The 23,444-nt window shown below is 36.1% G+C and overlaps 2 protein-coding genes across 4 annotated transcripts in view; both read right to left on the bottom strand.

Moving 5' to 3' along the window:
• Nucleotides 1–4,574, bottom strand: part of LOC108368705 (cardio acceleratory peptide 2b-like) — a 10,532-nt gene extending 5,958 nt beyond the window's left edge. The window contains exons 1-2 of one of the 2 annotated variants that reach the window (XM_017623603.1): nucleotides 4,533–4,574; nucleotides 4,182–4,290 (exon numbers count right to left, since the gene is read on the bottom strand). In XM_017623603.1, coding sequence (XP_017479092.1) covers nucleotides 4,182–4,260 — 79 coding nt within the window. In that variant the 5' untranslated portion in view covers nucleotides 4,261–4,290; nucleotides 4,533–4,574. Of the gene's footprint in view, nucleotides 1–4,181; nucleotides 4,291–4,523 lie in introns of both variants that reach the window. The other variant, XM_017623604.1, reaches the window with a different exon arrangement.
• Nucleotides 4,575–8,255: 3,681 nt separating this feature from the next.
• Nucleotides 8,256–22,852, bottom strand: trp (transient receptor potential). 2 transcript variants are annotated; one of them, XM_017623598.1, is made up of 15 exons: nucleotides 22,547–22,692; nucleotides 21,290–21,530; nucleotides 20,988–21,130; nucleotides 16,257–16,458; nucleotides 15,691–15,867; nucleotides 15,345–15,579; nucleotides 15,123–15,275; nucleotides 14,891–15,036; nucleotides 12,520–12,887; nucleotides 11,901–12,258; nucleotides 10,058–10,277; nucleotides 9,805–9,979; nucleotides 9,580–9,740; nucleotides 9,287–9,447; nucleotides 8,256–9,197 (listed from the first exon to the last, which is right to left on the bottom strand). In XM_017623598.1, the coding sequence occupies exons 1-15, from the start codon at nucleotides 22,690–22,692 to the stop codon at nucleotides 8,394–8,396; spliced, it is 3,690 nt and encodes a 1,229-aa protein (XP_017479087.1). In that variant the 3' UTR covers nucleotides 8,256–8,393. The 2 variants fall into 2 exon arrangements, with proteins under 2 accessions (XP_017479087.1, XP_017479088.1); XM_017623599.1 differs by lacking the exons at nucleotides 8,256–9,197; nucleotides 9,287–9,447; nucleotides 9,580–9,740; ... (6 more) ...; nucleotides 15,345–15,579; nucleotides 15,691–15,867 and having other exon boundaries at nucleotides 16,248–16,458; nucleotides 22,547–22,852.
• Between the last annotated feature and the right edge of the window lie 592 nt (nucleotides 22,853–23,444).

Raw genomic sequence — 23,444 nt, 5'->3', positions numbered from 1 at the left:
TTAAAAAAATTAAAAATTACAATTTCTTTAATCTGTTCATATAACGTTTTTCTATATAATCAACGATTTTGCCGGTAAAAATAAATGTATGAAGAAAAAAAATATTTTTTGCCTAAAATATTAAATTTTTTTAAAACTGTTGATTATATAGAAAAACGTTATATGAACAGATTAAAGGAATTGTAACTTTTAATTTTTTTAAATTTGTTTGAGCAAAATCGGACTAGTGGTTCTCGAGTTATGTCAAAAAAAGACCACCAAAGGTGACAATTTCCCCTATATGATAGTTATATATATATCTCGATTCCTAGACGTGACCCAGCGAAACGCCGGGACACGTATAACTTGTTTTTGACCGATATAACATTTCCCGTTGGTTTCATCCCATCCCGATTTTGACTGTCGCATAGTGTAATAGGCCTCGTGCATAAAAAGTGAGCTTAAGCTCCGACTCGATTTTCAGTACAAATTCTTGAGTTTGAGCTCACTTCATCAGTGCAAAAATTGAGTCTGAGCTTAAACTCACTTTTATGCATGAGACCCATTCTTTATTAAATAATAATATTTTCGTTTGGGTTTCTTTTTCTTTACAAGCACGTTCGTCAATTTCATTAGTAAACATGTAGGATCAAAATGCTGCTATATTTGGTTTAAAATGGTAAGGTGTAAGGTAAAGGTGTAAGGTAAAGAGTGAAAGCAAAAGATTTCTTACTGATACCATTCGAGTTCGCTGTGCTATTTCACTGACGCTTAAAATATAGCGAATGTCAATGAGTACTCCTAGCTGCCGCGATGAGAATGAATCAATTGACCAATTTCTGTTTCAGCGGGTTTAAATCATGTATGCATATTACTTATTTTCTCTTTATAAAGGAAGCCCGGTTAGAGGAGCGCAGTAACTTACCAGAAGCGCGAAACGCCCTACATTATGATATTCAACCGTAACCTGACCCGAGTGCCTTTACAAGTCAATATTTGGCACTTGTTTTCCAAATAGAAAGACTAAGGAAATTTTTTTCATGGTATCTATTTTATTTAGTGGCTGACTCTATAGCTCTCTCTATAGCTGTTCCGCATTATTTTATAAAGCCGTAAAGTCATAAACAGTTTTAAACAAACTAAAAGTAGAATAATAATATTTATCAATCATATCCCTTGCCCGAGGACATATATTGCTATATTTAGTGTTAGAATATTTGAAAACAGAATATGTTTATATTAATCCTCACATACCCGACAACGTTTCACTTCAAAGGTTTTGATTTAATTGTTACAGCCATTATGTCGAATCTTAATTTTTTTAGTCATAATCAAATTGAAGCCATTTAAAGAAACATTGAACTTTTCCTGTTCAGCACACATTGTACCGTTAAAGAACTCATTATGACATCCGCATGGATCCGTAATTTTTAAACCAGTTCGTAGGGAAACTTAGAAATACCGTGTCATAAACATTGTGAATGCGCCTAGATCTTTTTAAATTGTGTAGAAGTCATTGCGTGGGGCATGCCTGCTTTTACATAAATGTCCTGCTTGACCATTGACATTTCGCCTAAATTGAGAGTGAGAATTTCTAAGAAGCAAGCAGCACGCCTATGCCCTCCGTGCCCCGGTACCTTAAGGCAGAGCTTCCTATGGGCCTATTCTGCTTATAACCGAACATTTTGTAACACGAATTTTTTTTTTCCGACAATTGTCCCTTCTTCTTGGAACCGAAATTCTAGTTACCTTGGTAACATTATAATTTATTCAGCAATTCAGTTTTGCAGAAATTCTGGTGTTGCATATTTCACGGGAAATATTTTGTTACCTACTCATGACACGGTATCAAAATTTTGTGGTTAGAAGAGTGTGGAGAATGCGAAAAGGGTTTAAAAATTTACATTAACAGCCGTATTCTAACAAAGTCACAAACTTTAGCTCATCACTGCTGTGATTTCTACTGCGCCTCAAAGCTTGCCGCTGCAAAAAATATGCCGCTACAATACAAATTTTTAAGTTTTTGTGTATTTTTCTAGCACTCAAAATCGAATTTTTTGTGACACATTTCTCAAGGGTGCGTTCTACCAATCCAAATGACCTGAATTCGTGCCCTGGTCAAATAAATGTCTCAAAAATATTGAGAAGACGTTTTTCCTTAACACCGCCCGCTCCTCGGCAGGCAATGGCAAACCTCCGAGTGTATTTCCGTCATGAAAAAGCTTCTCACAAAATCCATTGGCTAAAAGCCCACACAAATATTGCCACTGACATAACTTATATCTAGCGACCAAAATGACAGCTGGGCAGCAATAAATTTTATCCGGTGGACACGGCCAGTAAAGTAGTAGGTACCTCCATGTTTGTAACAAAATAAAGGTTTTTTTTTTAATATTGCACAAGGTTTGATATTTTTTATAAAAAATACAACTTTTCCTCGTGAAAGTATTTTATAATTACAAAAATAAAAGTCAGTCGGAATTTTCCAGTAATAATTTTGTTGCGACCGTGCTAGGCATTTTCTTCCATATAAAAGAAATAGTCGAGCATACTTTATATGGAAGAAAATGGACAACACCGCGAGACAAAAAATTATTAAAAATCATCGCGATTTTCTAACGTTTTGAAATTTGCGCTTTGTCCTACTGAAATTTAATCGGCTACATAATTACAATTAAAAAAAAAAAACTGAATTAAAAGTTGGAAATTTTTGGGTGTACTTCGTAAAGTTTGTTGAATTTTTTTTAATTTTTGTACAAAGTTTGAAATGCGGATTTGTGTGGTGCTGGTTATATAATGCGCTAGACTTTTATAAAAAAGTAATAAACATTAAACAAACGAAAGAAATGAAGCCACTTGTTAAAATGTCACCTAACTTAATCAGCTGACCACAAGGATATGTATCGCTCCAGGTTTTNAAGTTTGTTGAATTTTTTTTAATTTTTGTACAAAGTTGGAAATGTGGATTTGTGTGGTGCTGGTTATATAATGCGCTAGACTTTTATAAAAAAGTAATAAACATTAAACAAACGAAAGAAATGAAGCCACTTGTTAAAATGTAACCTAACTTAACCAGCTGACCACCTCTTCAGGTTTCTTGATGAATCCGAATATCCGTCCTAAGTATTAGTTTAAAAACATCTGCTCTTTTGTACTGAAAACGTTTACGTTGACATTAAGAAACGGCCGCAAGATTTAATTTTTTAATTTTTTTAATCATTAAATCTTTCTATTTAGCAAGGTGTCGAAAAACGTGTTTCTGCAAAAATCTAAAGTTTGTTTGATTGGGAAAAATTTCGTTAAGGGCAACAAAAAAAAAACCTAGAAATGGGCGTGGTAGTTTAGAGACTAAAGTTAACAAAACACAGATTTACGCAGAATATGCATCAATAACATGCTATAGTTTAAGTAATGTTGAAGATATGAGCGTTGCAGTAAAGGATTATTTTCGAAAATGGACTTTATATATTTTTGGGAAATGCCGAAAAATCTTCTTAGTAAGTTTTCAAGACCATGGGTTTTTTTTTTAGTTTATTTCTTGCCTAATTTGATATATAACAGATTTTAAAATAAAAACATTTTTAGGCGCCGGGGCCACGCGTTCGTAAATTAGGGTTTATGGTTTTTGCGCTACACATCCCCTAAATTTAAACTATATGTTTAAATTATGTACACATATATCTTAAGGGTACATGTGATTTACGTAGCTTCTCATTAAAAACGTTCCTGTAAATATATGTATGGCTTTAATTATTTGAATTTGTCAAATTTTCTCGAGGTCCTTCCATATAAATCTTTATTTCCCGTCACGGAATGTTATGTCAAATAAATAAAAAATACCTCTGTTATAGCGGAAGTATGACACTTACACAAGATATTAGGTTTGAATATATATAACCATTTGGAAAAAAATAACCTTGTTTTTTTACTTAAGGAACAAACTTTAGAGCGGTTTTTCTTGCTTTTCTAATTGCTGCGATATAAGGACTTGCAGTTTAATTTCCAGATATTTAGAGTTTCTTTGTTTAACTTGCCAATAAAGTTTTTTGCATTGTTTCACTTACTTACAAAGCAAAGTTTTTACACTTAATTTTTATTTTAATTTTTACTTTTATTTTTCGTTATTGTTCATTGTGCAGTTCAGAAGTTTTAAACTCTTTTTTGTGTCACCTTTAAAACTCAAGTCAGTTTTGCGCACTTACCAGCTTCGGAAAATCCAGCTAAAGCCACGACAACAACAGTCGAACAAATGATAAAGTCCAAACAGTAGAAAGACTTCATTTTGATAAAATCCTTTGTTGTATAACAAAACTACCCGACAGCGTTAAAAAAGTAAAAAAATTAAAAATAAACGAAACTTTGAATTACAGTTGTTGCTTTTTTAAGCAGAAAAAATATCGGAATATTTAAAAATAACCGTCGCTAATTTGACCACCAACAAAGAGCACTGAGCGAATGTGATTGTATTTCTAGCTGAGTGAAAGTGTAAATGAATGGTAATGACAAGCGGTGCCGAGCAATCACAAATTGTCACAAGTTCTCACTCTGCTTACTGGTTGCTTTGCTTGTGTTTGGCTGTTCGCGTACTTCGTCTTACCACGTTCACCGAAATTATGCTTGATAGCTGTGAAAACGCATGTCCTTTTATAGGAAAAAGACAAAAGCCATCGCCGGCAGGCTAATGGCAAAGCAACAAAGCGCATCAATGTGGCAACATAACTACAAATACAGCTGCGGCAGCAACATTGGCACCAGTATCTACAAACGAACAGCGGTGGGGGCGTTAAGGGTGGCAGCAGCGGCTAGGAGCCCACGCATAGCGGAACTAACTTACCACTAACACCAATAGCCATTGATGGGATATGTGAGCACTACACCTATTTACTTGAAAGGGAACACATTGTGGGCGACGGGTGCCCTTACTGGGGTGTCGGGTGTCGGGTGTGTGCGTGTATATGTATATGTTCAAGCACAGATTTCACTGCGAAAGTGCTACAGCTAAAACGTACGTATTCAAAAGAAATTGTAAAACAAATTTTTTCTTAAATTATTTTATTTCACACAAATCTATAAATTATGTATTTTTATATATGATTTTAAAACGAAATATTCGCAAAACCAAAACGAGAAGTGTAGGATTGTTTATTTTTTTTATTAAGGAATATAACTGAAAATTGATAAAATTACGCTGAAAATGTTCATTTTCAAAACTAAAGCGAAACGTTTTAAAAATTTTTTTTATGAAAATTCTTTTGTGATAAACTGGCACTTTTAAAATAAAACCGTAAACTTGATTACTGCAAATGTAACATGAAAACGTGTTAAAGTTAAAACAAGTTTTGTTAACCTCTTCAAATCTACTTGTCATGAAAATGTTTTCAATTATTGGTCGAAAATAAAAACATTGTGCAAATAGAGAAGTTGCTTAATGGTCCTCATGCATAAAAAGTGAGCTGAAGGTCTGACTCAATTTTAAGTAGGTACAAATTCCTCTGCTAAAAGGATGCAGGAATAAATCCCGACCTAAAACGTTCCATACAATTCTGAAAACGAAAACTTTTCTGTGCAGACATGTATCGATTGTCCCAGCAAAAAATACAAATACCTCAGAAATGAATGTGGAATCGAAAAAATTGAAAAATCGCTTCTCCTTTCCCTTCTACAAGGCATTACTTTAGCATGATATGCTCATGACGGTAAAGAATTACATACGACTTTGCATTCCCCGTAATGGTTTCAGGAAGGGAAATACAGTATATATATCGTCCCCTAAGGGTAAAAGGGTGCTAAGTCAATTTTTTGGAATTTTTTTCAGGATAGGCGAAAAATCTATTTAGTTTCGTATTACCTGCCAAAAACTTAATTAAGAAAAAAAAAAATGGAATAATACCTTTTCACCTTTAGGCAGCGATATGTATGTACATACATATGTGTTTTTGTGCGCACAAATATGTGTTTGCGAATGTGTGAATTTTTTAAGCCGCATGAATGACAATTTTTTCTCGTATTAGTAACAATGGTAACAGGCTTTATGAAATCTCATACCGGCATACTCGCTTCACTCGCTTTAGTTTTGCGAAATATTAGTCGAGCGCAAAAGTAACTGTAAAATAAGTCTATAGGCAAAATAGTTCTTCAAATCGGCAAACCTTCACTCTTGACTCCATTGCCAATGCTATTATTTTGATCCGTACACCATTTGCAACAGGTGGATAGAACAAGACATTTTAGCAACATGCTGCTACTTTTGTTGCCTCTGGCGTTGTTATGGATGTTGCTAAACAAAGCGGATTTTAAATTCGTGAGCTAGTTCATGCACTTGCATGTGTGGCTCAAAATTTATCAGTTTCTGTACGAAAGTGTGTACATTTTTATAAAAACGCTGATGTTCTAAATTTTTTTATATTCGTAATATGTTAAAATGCATGTCAGTTTTTCAAAATTCAAACTGGCGTTACTAATATGGCGATAAATTAAAAAAAAAAATGATTGGTAACGAGTTTCAACCCATGAAAATGCTTAAAACGTTCAGATTCAACGTTTTAATTTTAGTATTTTTGTTTTTTAGTTTGATAGTCATATTGGACCCGTGATTTTGAATTTAAAAAAATTGACTTCATATTCGTAATCAGCGGCCCCAAAAACTTCCGAGTGTCGAGTTTCGAAAAAATCCAACCATTAAAAAAAAAAAAAATTATCGCCATTTTGGATCTGCCTTTTTGAATTTTGAAAAACCGACTTCAGATTCGTAATAAAAATCCCCAGAAACCCCCTAGTAACAAGTTTCAGCCCATGACAAGGCGTAAATAGTTCAGTATTAACATTTTAATTTTAGTATTATCTTTTTGAGATCATATTTTCGGGAACTTAACCATTATAAGGAAATTTTTTATTACTCACCGAATTCCTGCAAAAAAAAACAATAAAAAAACGAAATATGCTTAGGCCTGGTGGTTAATTCGCAAATATGTAGTACTAATTAAACCAACGAATGAATGCCTTTTGCAGAGATCAATTTTATCTTTATATGGGCCGTTTATTTTGAAAGTAACATAAATTACTAGTTACTTGTAACCGAATGCATCTGTAAATCTTTCTATTAACATATACTATTAAGAAAACCTTGTTTACCTTTATTGGATGAAGTTGAACGAATAACGGACGCGTCCAGATACAACTAACCGGCCAACAAAGTCCAAGGGATATGAAGTGACTACTTTATACCACTTTAAAAATAAACGGCTCATATATTTGAAACTTCAGAGTGCTTGTAATTTCGATTGTTGGGGAATATCTATGTTAAGGCCCCTATGACCGGCCGTGACGAGATTTGTCAGGATTTACGGGTATGCCCCAACAATGTTTTTATTTAGTGTGTTGTTTTAATGTTTTTACAGTTTAAAAAATAATAATAGAAATGCATAGTAATTGAATTCTCTGAATTACGATGGCGGACGGGGAATCGGGTAATTCGTTTATCCGCACTGGGGTGATTCATTTACAGTCCGCAATGGGGTAATTCATTTACACAATGGGGTGATACATTTACACGATGAAATTTGATTTCCCCGCGTCCAGAATATATAAATTCGAAAGGAGTTTTATGTAGGTAAGAAATACGAGTTTCAAAAGCAAGAAATATGTTACTCTTCTATGAATTCTTTAGGAGTCATATATTCATGATCAAAGTTATGAGCCATCGCTTTGTGCCCAAAAAACAATATAAATTCGAAGTTTATACGAGTATCTTGAGTATCAGATATGGAATATGGCTGCTCTTAAATATAGTGTCACTCTCTTCTCTCGGCAGGAAAAAAATCTCAAGCAGTCTTATCGCATTCATTTCAATCAAGGGAGTTCTAGAAATACAGGTGGACCTTATTTCTATTTCGAAACGGAATTAATGCCCGTGGACTTTATTTCATTTTTTAGGAAGTAAAGTCCGCGGCCCTTATTTCACTGCACCGACTAGACTCAGACTGATCGCCAGGAGGTTTAAATACCAGGGCGACCTAGAATTCAATTCCGAACCCGCTGGTGGAAACATAGGAACGGAAAAGTCACTCTGCTAAGTAAAGCCTAGGTGTAGAAGGGCTTGGCTTCACTTAGCATTTCCAATTGGCGTTACTTGGCACAGAAGAAAAATGACTGGCATGTTTTTTTGGACTTGGTCAGAATCGCTGAGCAAAGGTTTTTTTAATAAATAATTATCTGTGATTTGAAAAACATTGAAATACTTATATCTACATATATTTGCTTTTAACATTTTCATCAAATTTTATTTATTTCACTTAAAATGACTTCAATTTAATATAAATTTATTTGTCTCATACAAAGCTCAGTATGTAAGTGTGTTTGTTTTGAAAATACTTATGTAGATCGTTGGCTCCTAGATACACATATAAATTCCCATCTTATAGCCAACCAGATATCATACGACCTGTGACCGTCGATTTGCCACGTTCACCGCCAGCTGCCGCACTGCTTTGACCCACCTTAATAACCGGCTTGGCGGCTGCAGGCGCTGCTGCTTTCTTGTCGTCCGGCTTCTTGTCATCCGGCTTCTTTTCGTCACCCTTCTTCTCATCAGCCTTTTTGTCGTCCGTTTTTGCAGTTGCTCCCGCACCACCTGCAGCACCAGCACCACTACCACCGGCAGCATCACCTGCAGCCTTCGTAGTCGCCGGTCCTGCATCTGCTGGTTTGGCACCACCAGCAGCTGGCGCATCTGGTTTAGCACCCGCTGGCGCAGCTGGTGCAGTACCTTTGGCGGCGGCAGCGGTCGCACCAGCGCCAGCTGCAGCGCCGGGCTTAGCAGCTTCAGTTTTTCCCGCATCCTCCTTCTTTGTGGCAGCTTCAGGCTTTGTAGATTCGCCGGGTTTGGCAACAGCTGGCTTAGCGGCTGCTGCATCACCTGGTTTAGCGGCGCCAGCAGCCGGCGCACCTGCGGGCTTAGCGGCTTCATCCTTCTTTGTAGTCGCATCAGGTTTGGCAGCAGTTGGCGCTGGTTTTGGCGCAGCGCCGGCAGCAGGCTTGCCCACATCGTCTTTCTTTGCAGCATCGGTTGGTTTAGCGCCAGCTGCGGGCTTTCCAGGCGGTGCTGGTGCGGCCGGTTTGCCATCGCCCGGCTTGCCATCTTTGGAAGTTGAAGTTTTGGAAACGGCATCAGCTTTTTCATCGCTAGCGGCTTTCTGTTCATCAGACTTGACCTTCTTTGACTGCAGTTGAAGGGAAGAAGGTTATGGAGTAAATGATTAGCTATAGTGTATATGTATGTAGTACACATCTGAATGCGACTAATACTTACGCCTGCAGCTTTTTCATCCTTAACGGTGGCGCTTGTTACGGATTCAGCATCTGCAGGGGCGTTCGCGGCACCTTCTTCATCAGCAGCCATCTTCTTCTTCATGAACTTGACATAAGCAACACGTGTGGCACGAGTTACTTCTCCGAGATTGGGATTATATTCTGTGAGGGAAGGAAATACAATGAATACCATTTCGTAGCAAATGTGAGACATTTTCAAAGAGCAAAAAATGTTCCAAACTCATTTGGAGGTTAGATAAATGTTCAAAAAAAAAAAAATCAATTTATACGCACCAATTAGCTGATTTTGATTCATCTTGAGACCTTCGTTCGCCTGATCGATAATCCTGCGCCGCAGACTGCGTTGACTGTGTCGCTGTATGGACGAACGCTTCGAGCCAATCGGATCTGCAGTCATTGTATTTTGGCGTGCAATGGCATTCCAATCCTTGTCACTGTAAGCAAATATGAAGCACACTCAATACTTTAAACGGTCATCCATTGACTGCCTACACCTACCCCGACTTCAGCGACTTCTTCTTGCCAATTACTCGCGCCAACGATGAGAAGATATCCTTGCTACCCTCATCTCCTACGGTCATTTCGTGTTGCAGATTCTCAACAAAACCGATTTGGAAATCTTTAAGTATACGTCGTTCCATTACCTTACCCTTCTTCGTGCCGGCCGCCGCAGCTGCAAATACACATTAAACATTTAAATTCGCTAGGGAGCGCGCTCATCAATTCATTGTCACAGCTGTTCATTACTTACCTGCTGTTTTCTTCTCAATATCGGGCACATTGAAGCGATTGGTTTGGAAAATGTCCAGCAGTTCGAAACGCAAAGAGCTAATATCCTGACGCACTTCAATGATATCATCCTCGGTTATGCCATAGTCGTCGCGTTTTCGCTGCTCTGCGGTGACAAAACGCCGTATTAGCAGCTTCATGACTTTGTCGTGTAACGATTGTGCGCGCTCTTTAGTTTTACGCTGCAAAGACAGGAGAGAGTGGATAGCGCGTTGAGAGTTTGAGTTGGAAAGAGAAGTGATAGTATGTTGTGTGTTGTGTGAGCGAAAAAAACGTAAAATGTTGCTGCTACAAACTATGAAATGCAGATTAGAAACTTTTTGATTTTGGCGCCGATTGTAGCAGCTGGTGCTGCTAGGCTTTGGTGCACTGCGGCGTTGACGTAAGACCACCAACTGCAAAACATCTATCTTGGCCACAGCTTTTCAAGTTGTGAAATTGTTAAAAATGACTTGTAATCTATTTCAATTTGGAATCCAAAGGGGTTTGTCTGTTGAAGAGTTTCCCGTTTTATTTTTGCAACTAAGTACATAGATGATATAGCGTAAGATATGTAAATATGTCGTATTGCCGAATGAGGTAGGTTAGGGATATAGGAAATATTTATTTTTTACTTCGTTTAGTTTTGTGTGATTTAAGCCTTGGTTACTCCTTGTAAACTCCAGGCTAAATTTAATTGCTTGAAATAGCAATTTAAACTCAAAAAACTGGTTCCCGTTTTCCTAAGAGAGCCACGATTTTGGTTTACATATCTTTGTAGATTTCAGTGTTGCCAGATATTTTTTTTTCAAAAACTGTAAGTTTACGCAAAAAGGGTATTTTCGACGAAAAAACTGTAACCTTCAAAAAAGGAAGAGTTTTTTTTAGAAATGAATGTTTCTTAATTTACTTAAACATAAATAACAAAAATAACAGAAAGCGTTCAAATTATACTTAAATAAACAAAAAATACTTTACAAAGTGGTTAATTCAAATCACATTTTCTTTTAATGAAATTCAGTTTCATTATTTTTTGAAAATCGCTCTGTTAATTTTTTCAAGCATATTATTCGATACCTCAAATTTAGTAACTTCTGATTTTTTTTTTTAATTTTTAGTTCTTTAAATACTAAAGACTGCTGGAATATTTAGTTTATTTCTTGTTTTATTCAAATTGATTTGGGAAAATATTCTTTCCACATTTTCTGTGGCGACTGGAAGGCAAAGGACATCGGAAACCATTTCGGCGCTTGGCGCGCAATAACTCCTATCAGCTAAATGCATACCACGTATAAGGTAGTCCGAAAATTTCACAAGATAGCAAAAAAACTTATTTCCCTCAAAAGATTTGAATGGATTTTTAATTGAACTTACCAAATATGAGCTTCTACTGTAATTATTTACTATTATCCTTGTGGAATAGGCAACCACATCAAACGTGGTATCGCATATGGCGAATACGAAAATCACGAACAGTCTTAGTATTTGGAAGACAATATTGCTGTTTTGTTCTTTGAAAAGTTATTAATAAGGCCTCGTGGATAATTTAATATTTCTATGACAGCCAATATTTAAGATATTTAGTTTTCGCAAGTTGTCCAACTTCCTTACAAATTATACTTTATTTACCAAAGAGAATATCCCAGCCTATTTCTTTCGACAAGGTACTCCATTACTTAAACAAGTTTACGAACACGACATATGACACTAAAGATTGCAGAAATGACGGATGTTCGTTCCAAAATACATCAGATTTTAAAATATTGAATCAGCTCTAAATTTGGCATTTGGAAAGACTGACATTTGAATTCGATCTGTATACCTACCATAAAACTCTTAGTGCGCTTTGGTGCCTCCTTGCCCAGTGTTTTACGCAGCAACTTTACTGATGGCATTATATTAAATGGTGGCGGTACGGTGCCACCATCCTCGAAATAGCTCATCCAAAGCTGAGAGCGTGCGAATTTCCATTCAACATCTGCGCGTTCCGAAATTATTTGATATGAATTGGACATCATGGCGATGAGCATGTTGAGCAGCACAATGATATTGATCACCGAGTATGAGCCGAACATGAGTAAAGCCCAGAAGCGTGTGAAGCTTTTAATGCCAGCTAAATCGAATGATACCAAATCGACTAAGCCGAAGGAAGCCCAAAAGAGTGATTGTGAGGTTTCGAAGAGACTATGAAAAGATAGAGAATATGTATGAAAAGATGTAAAAATTATTTCCAAAAATATATATCTGTTTTTATAATCTTATCTTATTACATTAAACGAGTATTTGAGACCCAAACCTTAAAAACATTAAAAAGTATATGCACTCCGAGAAAAGCGCGGTCCACTTGGTACTATTATATAATATCTAATTCATTAATTTACTTTTGTTAAACCCTTTTTTTCTACTTCATTTATATTTTAAAGGTGCATTTATATTTTCTCTTACTTCGAAAAACGTCGCCAAATGGTGCAAGCCTTTTCCTGATCATCGAAATCCGCCACATCCGGATGCAAATGATAACATTTATTCTTCTCTAATTCCGCATAGTACCACAGCAGCTGGTTCAGTCCACAGCCGAAGGCAAACAAAACCAAAGTGTAGATAAAGAAGAATTTTATGATGTCGATTATCATGCGGCCCAACGAAACTTGCAAGGGTCCCAAATGTGGATTAATGGAGAAGATATGGACCAATTTCAAGTAGGAGAAGACCATGGCGGCAGCAAACGCACCTTCGGATAGCAACATGGGATCGAAAGGATGCCAGTGTTCGCGGGGGAAGTAGGGATCAATGCCGCGGTACCATAAATCACGCTGAAACAAAAAAAAGATAAAAAATAACTTGGTAAAAGAAATTGGTATGAATAGCAATGTGTGTGTAAACTATAAGCATACCATACTACTTAAAGTACAATTATTTTTGACATGTTTTCTTTGTTTTTAATATAATTGCTACAGTTTAAAAATCAATAATTCCGCTCCTTGTGATATTCTGGTTAAATAAATAATTTGGCTGAGACATTTAAGTAATAATTGAGGTATTTTGATGAAACTTTGTAAGAGAGACTAGAAGAACATTTTTTTTTAGATGTTGGAAAAAATTGTCTGCCCGCTGTTTTGTAGCTACCATTAGGACACTATGTCATTGAATGACATGCTTTTCTTATGAATAATTTGACTTAAATTTTTTTGAACAAATGATACCGTTTTTTTTTGCTCCTTATATTTTTAGGCTTGAGATTTTTCTCGGACTTTACTGAGGACTCAGAACTTTTCCTGACCGTTTGGGAATTCTCAATGGTTATTAGGATTTTTCGCATGCTTAAAGTTCCACTGTCCATTTTTACTTTAACTATGCTTTTTATGAATTTCTAAAAAATTAATAGCTAAAATTACTGGCTGTTTTCCGCGAAAACAAATGAATGAGGCGAATATTTCCTTATTTGATTAAGAAATGGGAATTTTAATTTGTGTATTCTTTAACTCTAGGGTTTGCAAAGTCGACATCGACTTTCGACCAAAATCGACTTTTTACTTCTGAATGTCGAACTTTAGTGATCGAATTTCAGTTTATTTGCACTAGCGCCTCTTTAATTAAAGCGTTTCTTCTAACAATGCCGCGGTTTTGGTCTTATTAAAAAAAAATGCCAAAAAACGAAAGTTAAATGTGAAAAAGGTGGTGGAGAAATGAATTTTAGTAACAGTACAACAACACTGTCAAATCATTTAGGAGCATCATATAAAATTATTATACGAAAGAAAATGCCTCCAATTTAAAAACAATGCGACCTTCAAAATCTTCAGTTAATAAAGAGGTAAGACAATTCATGCAAGAAAATTTTTTCCATGAGTATACATAAACACCGATCAAGATGTTGCTGTTATTAAATTTCTACCAATACTCGCCACCTCTGTTCTATCGGAAAGGCTTTTCTGCCGTATAAGGCTTATAGCAACGATGTTTAGAAATCAAATTTCCGGAGACACTTAGGCCAAATCGCATTTATGCGAGGTATGAACGCAAAATGATTCCGTTAGTTTTACTTAGAAATTCAAAATTTATATTAAAGTGTACATTTGAATAAAAGCATTTTCACACTGTCATTATTTATGGCTGATTCTTAATGTGAGCAACACAGAGGCTCCATAAAATTTGTATCGTTCATTAAATGTAATATTTATAACAAGGAATCTTCTCGCACGGTAAAAAATTTTCAAAAAGTGGTTCGCGATTACCAAATATCGATTAAAGATTTTTTTTAGAAATCTTTCGAAATGTTTTTTTTTTTTTGTGAAAATTTAAAAATGTTTAAATTATACCGTGCAACTAAATACAACAAGCAAGGAAAAAAACAAAAAAAAAATCACTATTTGTTTATTATGAAAAATGGAAAAAGCAACAGAGCCAAACCGGTAGGAGTTGTAGCAGCTCTTTCGGAGATCATCACATCTCCTCATCAGATTTTTTTTCTAGACTTCAGCGGGGAAGCTCTTCCTTATTCAACCTACTACTATCCTGCTGATGGTAGCCGGTTGAAACTTGCACTTCATAAGACTAAAATTGAAATGAAAATTTTCTAGAAATTCTAAATAAAAAGTTGAAAATGTTGATATAATTTTTTGAATTTCTGTGAACTTTATATAAAGCGTGAAACTATAATATATATGATTAATATTAGAGAATGAACTATGTTTTCATTAATAATTAATAAAATTTTTTTTTTATGGAAATAATTGTGAATACTATATTACTGACTTTCATTTATCGCCTAGTGTATACTTAGAAAATAAAATCAAAAAGCAAATATTTCACTAACGTGCACTATAATCCACGCCGTCGCTCTACACAATATCCACGTGACATAAAACATATTTGATATGAAGTCGACAATATTCCAAAGATCCATAATATACTCGAATAAGCCATCGGAATAAAGAGATTTCAGTTCACCGAAGATTAGACCTTAACCCAAAAAAAAATAAAATAAAATAAAATAAAATTCAGATCTAATTACTCATTCAACATGGATGTAACTAGTGTTCGCTTACTGGCAATATAGGTGATAATACCCAACTCAATGGGACCCGGCAGCGAACCACGCTCATGCTTTCGCCAATCTTCCAGCATGGCTAACATCCAAGGGAATCCCAAAAGCTCGAAGGCAAGATCAACCACACGCAATGAAGCCGCGCCCAAAAGCACTGGAAAAAGTATAAATTTCCAAATTTCTATTTAATATTCTGTTTAACATTTCTACTTATATAACTTACTCAAAAAGAACATATACGAGCAGGAGTGTGATATGAATTTCACAAATGGCTTTCTCATGAATTTGCCCGCATCAGAGTCTGGCGCCAGCAAATAGTTCATACTGTTAATGGGAAACATGCAGCCGAGCTTCACCACTTCTATGATCTGCTGTGAGGCTTGTTTGCGCCTAAAACCGGGCAGTCCCTCATACCAAATGGCCGCCAGCAGTTGTTGCACATTCGGATGCGCCACAAACTGAAGAAAGAGCAATGAGGAAAACGTTGTAGGCAGTAACAGAAGAGAAGAAGATGCGAAAATTTAATTTATACGCCTAATTCAGTATGCATTGCTTTAGTGTGCACTTACCGCTTTCTGCTTATAGCGTATGGCCAATTTGAGACGCTCCAAAGTTTGTCGCTGTCCTGGCATCCAAATATCAGTTGTGGGCTCGTGATTGAAGTTCAGCATTACCTCCAGTTCGGTTGAAGTGCGCGCGTGATCCAATAGAGATGAGACAAACTCTTGCACACCCACACGCATTTCCTATGCGTTGGAAAGCAGCAAATAGAGTAAAGCAAGCAAAAACAACAACAAAAAAAATCTTTGTTTATACATCCTAAGAATTTGTATGTATTTGTATGCATGTACTACTATCAGCATATTATACCGTGCGTGTCAGAGTATGCAGTCGTCTAAAAAAATGCCTAAACAAATCACTAAATGGTCACAATAAAGCTCTTTCGTCAACCTAAATGCGCATTAGTGGTAATCTTATTGTGGCGTTGCCTTTGTTTTTTAGCACTTCACTTTGCAGTTTTACTTTGGTGTTGATTTGCCTTTCTCCTATTTCTGTTGCCCTTATTCTATTTAGTATCTATGTATGTAGTAATATTTTTCCTTTCCGCCCTTGCGTATTCATTCCATTATCTTACCGTATATTCCGCTCTGAATTCAGATTCCATCGCCTGTAGGCGCTTTAATTCCCACGAGAGTTCAAAGGCCGTCAAGACGGGATCGCGCGAGCTAAGCGCTATTAAGGAGCTGGCGGAAAGTGCGCGGTAAGCGTTGATACGCGATTGTGAATGTCGCAGCGAATCGGTTTCTTGTGAGGTGACACATTCATCGCAACCGCATCTGTGAAGAGGAAAAGAAAAACAAAACGTAGAGTTGGTTATGATTTTATTACATTTCCAAATTTGTTAAGGTGAAAAACAAAATAGGATGAGGACTATAGCCCTCTTCTTCCTTTTTTGCACACTGGTCAAATGTGGTGTACTACTGTCGGGTTAAAATTGAATGTGCATTTTTTAATAAAGGTCCTCGAAAACAAGAACTATGTTTGAAGTCCTTTTATACATAAAATGATATATAAGTATATATAAGATATATAAGTTTTAATCAAAAAGTATGAATTTTATACCGCTGTCAAAATTATGATGAACGTTGCATATTTTGTACGAATAATTGTCACATTTTTCCTAATTGGACTGCTCAAATATTGTATAAAGCAAAATCAGAGAGCAAACATTTTTAATTGATGTAAACATCGCATGCAGGATTTTATATTCACTAGTAGAAGGTCTGTTTTACTAGGGTTTACACCGAGTCCACTTTAAGACCACTTCATTTCGAAGTTAAAGTATGTTTGGATCAGGTCATAAGGTTATACTGAAATCTAACCTTCATCAAAAGTGTCACGAGATCTGTTTCAGCGGGTTTTTAACGACCACAATTCACAAGAGATATGAGAAAGTACCACCGTGTGAATTTGTTTAAGTGGTAGCCTGGTGGCTAATAAACGCAACAAAATACTGTCAAACTACATTTCTATAAAGTTCAAAGTCTATTTTGTCAGAAAATTGCAGGCACAGGGGTCAGATCGCTTTACCTTTATCTGAGATATGCACATAGGAGTACATCCGGGTCAATCTTGGAGGACAGAAAAGATGAAAGGATTTAGGAACCTAGCACAAAATTTGCTTTTTCGATGGGTAGATGGTCTACAGTCTTTCATACCGAGGTCTTTGTAATTTCGACTGCCTAAGAATAGTTTGAAAGGCGCATTTATATGTATATACGTATATATATTTTCAGACATGCTGGCGTCCATGAAGTTTATCAACTCTTAACAGCGAGGTACATGGATCACTGAGGTATCTAACGAGACGAGGCTACCGTGGAACTAACGAGCGAAGATTATTCGTCTTATTCGTGGCTTACAATTACCGAGAAGATAAACACAAAACTCAGTAAGCACTGTGGTGCGGTAAAGGACCTCATGCATATGAACGTCGTTTGAATGGAGCCAACATCAGATTGCTGACCAAGACAAATTCTTATCTTTGCCTTAAAGACGAAGAGTTATTATCCGGCGCTGGTTGGACTAACACAGCAAAGTTCATCTACAGTCGAACCAATTATTATTAGAATACTATGGTACCGCCAGAATTGGCCTGCCAGAGCTAAATCTTTATTCGAGGGATTCAAAACATTTTCTATATCATATTGTTCCCATTCCTGTTACAACTAATTTATTTACTAGATAGTCTCGAGCTAATCTAGGTAACTGACCTCTCCATATAGTACGAGGGTAATTTGAAAGGTCAGTGAAGTTTTTTAATTTCGCGCGGAGTAAGTTTAAATGATTTTTTTTTTGGAACTAAGCCCATTGTACTGGTTTAAATGAATGCTGCTCCCGCCAAGTGTCATCGTTAGTAGACATTGACAGCCAAAGTGAAGATCTCGTGCTGACTAGCAATATCTTCTGCGTAAGAAAACCTTTACCGAAACCAAGGAGGGACTTTATGAATACTATGGGGATTCCGCAACATCAATTTCGATGGTTTAATGAGTTTCGTTCTGGCCGTACCAGCACAAGTGACTCTGAACGTTAAGGTCGCCCAAAGAGGACGATAAAATCTATGCACAATCGGAGAATTTTAGTGTGTAGCGCTGCCTAAAGAGTGCCGCGTTTACTCACACATGACCATTAACTCAACCGTATGGCCACTTCAAAGGAATGTCTGGCGGAGTTCAGCCGCAATCCGAACGAGTCTTTGCACCTTTTCGTGACGTTTGACGAAACATGGATGCACCACAATGCGCCAGAGAAAAAGCAAAAATGAAGAAGTGCACCAAAGAATGCCGAACTGGGTAGGTACGCCAATAAGGTCATGTCCACAGGATTTTGGGATGCACGCGATATTATTAGCAACGAGTATCTTAAAAAAAAAGACAAAACAATAACTGGTGAATATAATTCAGAGCTTTCGATTCAACAATGCACGGGTGCACGCTTGTGTAGTTAACGTAGAAAATATCCATCAATTGGGCTACGAACACTACCCCATCCACTAGATTCAGCCAGCGACTATTCTCTGTTTCCAAACAGAAAGCATGGATCGCATCAAGAGGTCATCACTGAAACAAACGTTTATTTTGAGGATCTTTGAAGACACTTTTATTCGGAAAGAATTAAAAAATTGGAAACACACTGGAATATAGGTATAGAGCTAAAAAAGTGCTATGCTAAGAAATAAAATGTTTTTTTTTGTGAAAAATAAAGATACCTTTAATTCAAAAAGTCACTGACTTTTTAAATTGGCCTCGTATGTAAGTATTTATCCTTTCACTAAATTAATTTAGAACTCCAAGTTCTGGATTTTGACGGCGATTTCTAAGACTGTCGTACCAAAACTTTCAGCGGACCTTCTCCCAAACTGGCCTAACCTTTCGAGGGTTAGGCATTACAAGATTAATTTAAAAAGCGTTTTTTGCAGTTGCAGAGTCGAAAAATTCGGAGGCATTCCTAAAGCATTCAAGTCTTTATTTTCGTAAGCTAATAGAATGAAAGTTTAGTTGTAGTTGATTAGCAACCGGAGTTTATTATAAACATAACTAGCTCACTTTCCATCTGGAGTGCCTTCTAAAAAATGTGGGTCAAAATTTTAAACGAACACATAATATTAGAAATAATTGTTGAGCTTTGCAACCAACTTAAAAACTAAATGATACAATTTGCTATCCTCCTCTACCACCTTCATCATACTCTTCAACAAATCCAAAACACACACAGCATCAGTCCAAACATACTAATGATGCTCGTGCAATTGGTATATGCACGCCATCCCGGCAAGAAAATCTTTTAATAGTTTTGTAACTAAGTACTAGCAAATTTTATTTACATATTTTTGATTCCCTACAAATACCAACGTACCAGCACTTTTCTGGAGACGTATTAGTAATGTTATACCAGTTGCAGGGTAGTTTGCCTAAGCATCATCAGTTAAAGGAATACATTTTTTAGTTTGCTTGGGCTACCACAAGAGTCCCAATGAATAACTGGTTTATGCGCTGGCATGCCATTCGAAAGATCCGTTAATGCGGATTTAAGAAAGTAGCTGTTCAGTTGTGCTTTTATCTATAGCAGATCGATCGCAGGTATACCTGGTGAGCTCGTAAACATAAAGGTAACGCTGTCTCTATCCAGCCGCAAAACAGTAGTTCTAAGCTGCTTATTTCCGTTGAAGTGTGGGCCTGTGTGAGGGTAAATTAATTTTTTGTAGTTTTAAAAACCAAACCATATTTTTCTAAGCCTACATACACTTACGTAGGAAATTCTGAATAGATATTTTTCATACTACAGATTCTCTTCGCCCTAGTTAAGATTTTTTATTTGAATGCCAATTCAGGCGGAGGAAAATAGATGTTTTAGTGAGAAAACTTTGTAAAGAAATCCATCACAGAATTTCGATTGGTTTCGGATGTGATTATTCGAATACAAACGTTGCTAATCGCATAATCGAAAGTTGTTTCAAGCCCTTCAAAACAGCTCATAACAGTAAATGAAATAGTCGGTTTCTACCACCTTATCTACCATTTAGCAGCTTATTAACTGCTTTGTCATTTCACTGCAGGGATATTTCATAGTCTATGCATACGACTGCTCACTTTCACTACTAGAAACTCGAAATTGGTTATACATATGTACATATGTATGTATATAAGCACATATGTACATATGTATATTGCGATATGAAATACTCAATGCTAATAAAACCCACTCCATCACAAAACTGTGGTAGGCCACATAAATTCAAATTATTTCAACATCATGTTATGCGGCATGCAACACCAAGCAGCTGACGATAATAACATCGACAACATTGCAAAAACAATGCAAACTGGTTAGAAAATCACGTAAACATGCGCATGCGGGCGTGGCGTGGCGTGGCCTGTAGTGCTTGAGTGCAGGGACAGCACAAATAAGGAAACGTGCCGAAACCGAGAAATTTTGGCTATAAGAACTACCAGGCTCAACAATAGCAACAATAAGGTAGGTGACAAAACCTAACAGATACAATCAGTGGACATTTTGATACAGTTGTTGATTTGCAAATGCATATGTATGAGCGAGGTACGTGTGTTTGTGAATGTACCAAAGTGATTGTTTAAAAAAGTGTTACGTCAAAATAGGTCAATATTAGTGCAGAGCAAAATAGTCGCAAATGGTTACAACGCAAGTACGAAATAACACAATAATTGGGGAGAGCTGTTGATTTGCAGCGGATTGCAGGTACCAGAGTTGCAATGATAATGTACCCTACCCATGCATGCATATACGACATACATACGTGCGTGCGAACATAAAAAGGTACACTTACTTTACGTCATGCGGCATGGGCAACGTAGCACCACGATCCAATAGGATTTTGAGTATTTCGTAATTGTTGCGATGCGCTGCCAATATTAGTGGCGTGATATCCGGTGTAAATGTCGACTTAGAACGGTCAACAGCTTCCCAGCTCTGTAATGTGCCAAATTAAAAATCAAATTAGAATTATGTAAATACATACATACATACACACAAAAAATGTGCGCTAGTTGATGCACGCGTATGCATCTAATTGAGTGTACATACATACATATTTATATAGGTGCCAAGCAAACTTCCGCACATACTTACATAGGGTTGCCCCTCTTTGTGATGCGTCTCTTCCCATTGCAGTAATTCTTCCACCGCTTCAACATACTCTTCCGATATGGCATGCAATAGCGCATCGCCCACTTCGATGCCACACTCCAGCAGCACAACGATTAAATCGAAATTTTCATTCTCAATGGCGGAAATGAGTGCAGACCGATTGAGCGGATCGACACAATTTAAATTAAATTTATCCGGTTGATCCTTGTTGTCTTCGATAATTCTGGAACGACGACAATTGCAGCAGCATATTAGTAGTATAAATTAAATAGTATAACCGCCCATGCGACAGTAAATTTTACAAACACAAAAAATCAATATATACGCGAAACTATGGACCAAATATGTCAGGCTTTTTTAAAGGACTTTGAAATTTGAATAATATGATAGGTTCAAAATATTATTAAAAAAATCAGCGCAATTTAGAAAAAAATAGCATGGGTATCGAATTAAACGGAAAATTCTGTGGAATTAAAATTTCATCCTTGAATATGCTTCAAAATTTTGCAATACTTTTTTTTGAAAAACTTACATACACTTGCGATCAACTAATTAAGTCAGCAACATTTCGATAAGTTTTGGCAATTTTTCTTCCTTTATATATTTAATGCTTATTATTTTTTCATAATCAAAATTTTCAAATTTGTATTCAGTTTTATAGCCCAATAAATTCTAGCCTAATAAAGTGCAAGTTTGAGGTCTCTAGGTAATCGTGTTGATTTTTAATAGTTTTTTTTTTCACACCGTATTACGCATACAAATAAAATTGTCGAATATACTTTGTATGGAAAAAAAATTATAAAAAATCAACGCGATTTTTTAATGGCTTAATTAGCTGATCGCAACGGTATGTGTTATGGGCTAATATACACCCGACCTTATGCTTGAATTTCGTCCTTCTAGCTTAATTAGCTTCAAAAAATAAAATTAATTAAAAAAGCATGTTCAATACCTATTCGTCGTCGTGAACCACTTTTATTTTATTTTTAATTCTTTGTAATTTGGTACCCATTATTCTACATTGCACTGAATTTTAAAAATATTTTTTTTTTTTTAAAATCATATAATTAAAATTACAAAATCATTAAATAAAAAATCTTAACTTCAGAAATAAAAACTAAAAATGCATTTTTACTACATAGTTTCGTGAGTTAATTGATAGCTTCATGTGTTTTCAAATATTTTTGTTTTTGTCACACGGTGTTTATTAAATTTGATTATTTGAGATTGGTTGCTTACTTCTTCACACCCTGTATGTCACCACGTTCAGCAGCTAATATGAAATTCTTTTCAATCTCATTTAGCATATACTCCTCGCCCAATGAGATGTTATAGGTGGGCTCACCCTGTTCAGGGTCATCAGCGGCGGGCTTTTTTTGCGACATTTTGCCGTGTGCATGCACTCAGTCAGAAAGTTCTTCGCGGTCGAAAATTGTAACGGAATTTTAACTAAAATATTTTATGGACCTGCAATAAAAATAATTCTATTAAATACTGATTTGCTACTTTTGATAAAGCAATAATTGCTATGCATTCATTTATGGTGGCCAGCTATTACTTTATTAAACTTAACTGAAATAAGAGTAAAGTGAAGTAAATATAACAAAATTGAATAGATTATACATTTTTGGTTTTTACTTCTGACAGTAAGTTTTGATTTGGAGGAAAAACCTGGTCTAATTTAGTAATAACGAGACTGTTCATGGCAATTAAGCGGCTGAAAAACAACCAAACTTCTGCAGCTGACAACCTCCCTGCAGAGCTATTTGTGTATGGCGCCGAGGAGCTGCATGCATCAACTCTTATGCACAATATGGTCAGATGAACGCCTGCTTGTTTACAGTTTTAAGACTTTTTTTGGCATAACTAGTTACAAAACAACTATTTATTGTTGCAATTTGTACACAATTGGTGTCCTCTTTCCTGTAAGGTAAATTCGGTTTCAGTGTACCACACATACTGAAGTAAGTGTCTCCAATGAACACAATCAGATGCCTTCTTTTCCTGGTTTAGCTTAGAACCCACACTAAATATCTTTCGTTTTATGGAACCCCACATTAAATTACTAAAAATCAAAGGCACTGCAATTTAAATATGAATAACAGCTTTTACTAGAAATAGTATACATACTTTAACT

The sequence above is a fragment of the Rhagoletis zephyria genome, unplaced genomic scaffold (assembly GCF_001687245.7).
Source record: "Rhagoletis zephyria isolate East Lansing unplaced genomic scaffold, Rhagoletis_zephyria_1.1 Rzeph_scaffold_03261, whole genome shotgun sequence".
NCBI classification, from domain to species: domain Eukaryota; kingdom Metazoa; phylum Arthropoda; class Insecta; order Diptera; family Tephritidae; genus Rhagoletis; species Rhagoletis zephyria.
This window is presented reverse-complemented; position numbering and strand designations above follow the sequence as displayed.

Bases quoted from the DNA above. Each gene is read 5' to 3' on its own strand.
- trp (XM_017623598.1), bottom strand. From the start codon at position 22,692: ATGTCGCAAAAAAAGCCCGCCGCTGATGACCCTGAACAGGGTGAGCCC. The intron at 21,531-22,546 runs GTAAGCAACCAA...TCGTCGTTCCAG, and splicing joins GACATACAGGGTGTGAAGAA to AATTATCGAAGACAACAAGG. The intron at 12,259-12,519 runs GTAAGAGAAAAT...ATCTTTTCATAG, and splicing joins ATTTGGCGACGTTTTTCGAA to TCTCTTCGAAACCTCACAAT.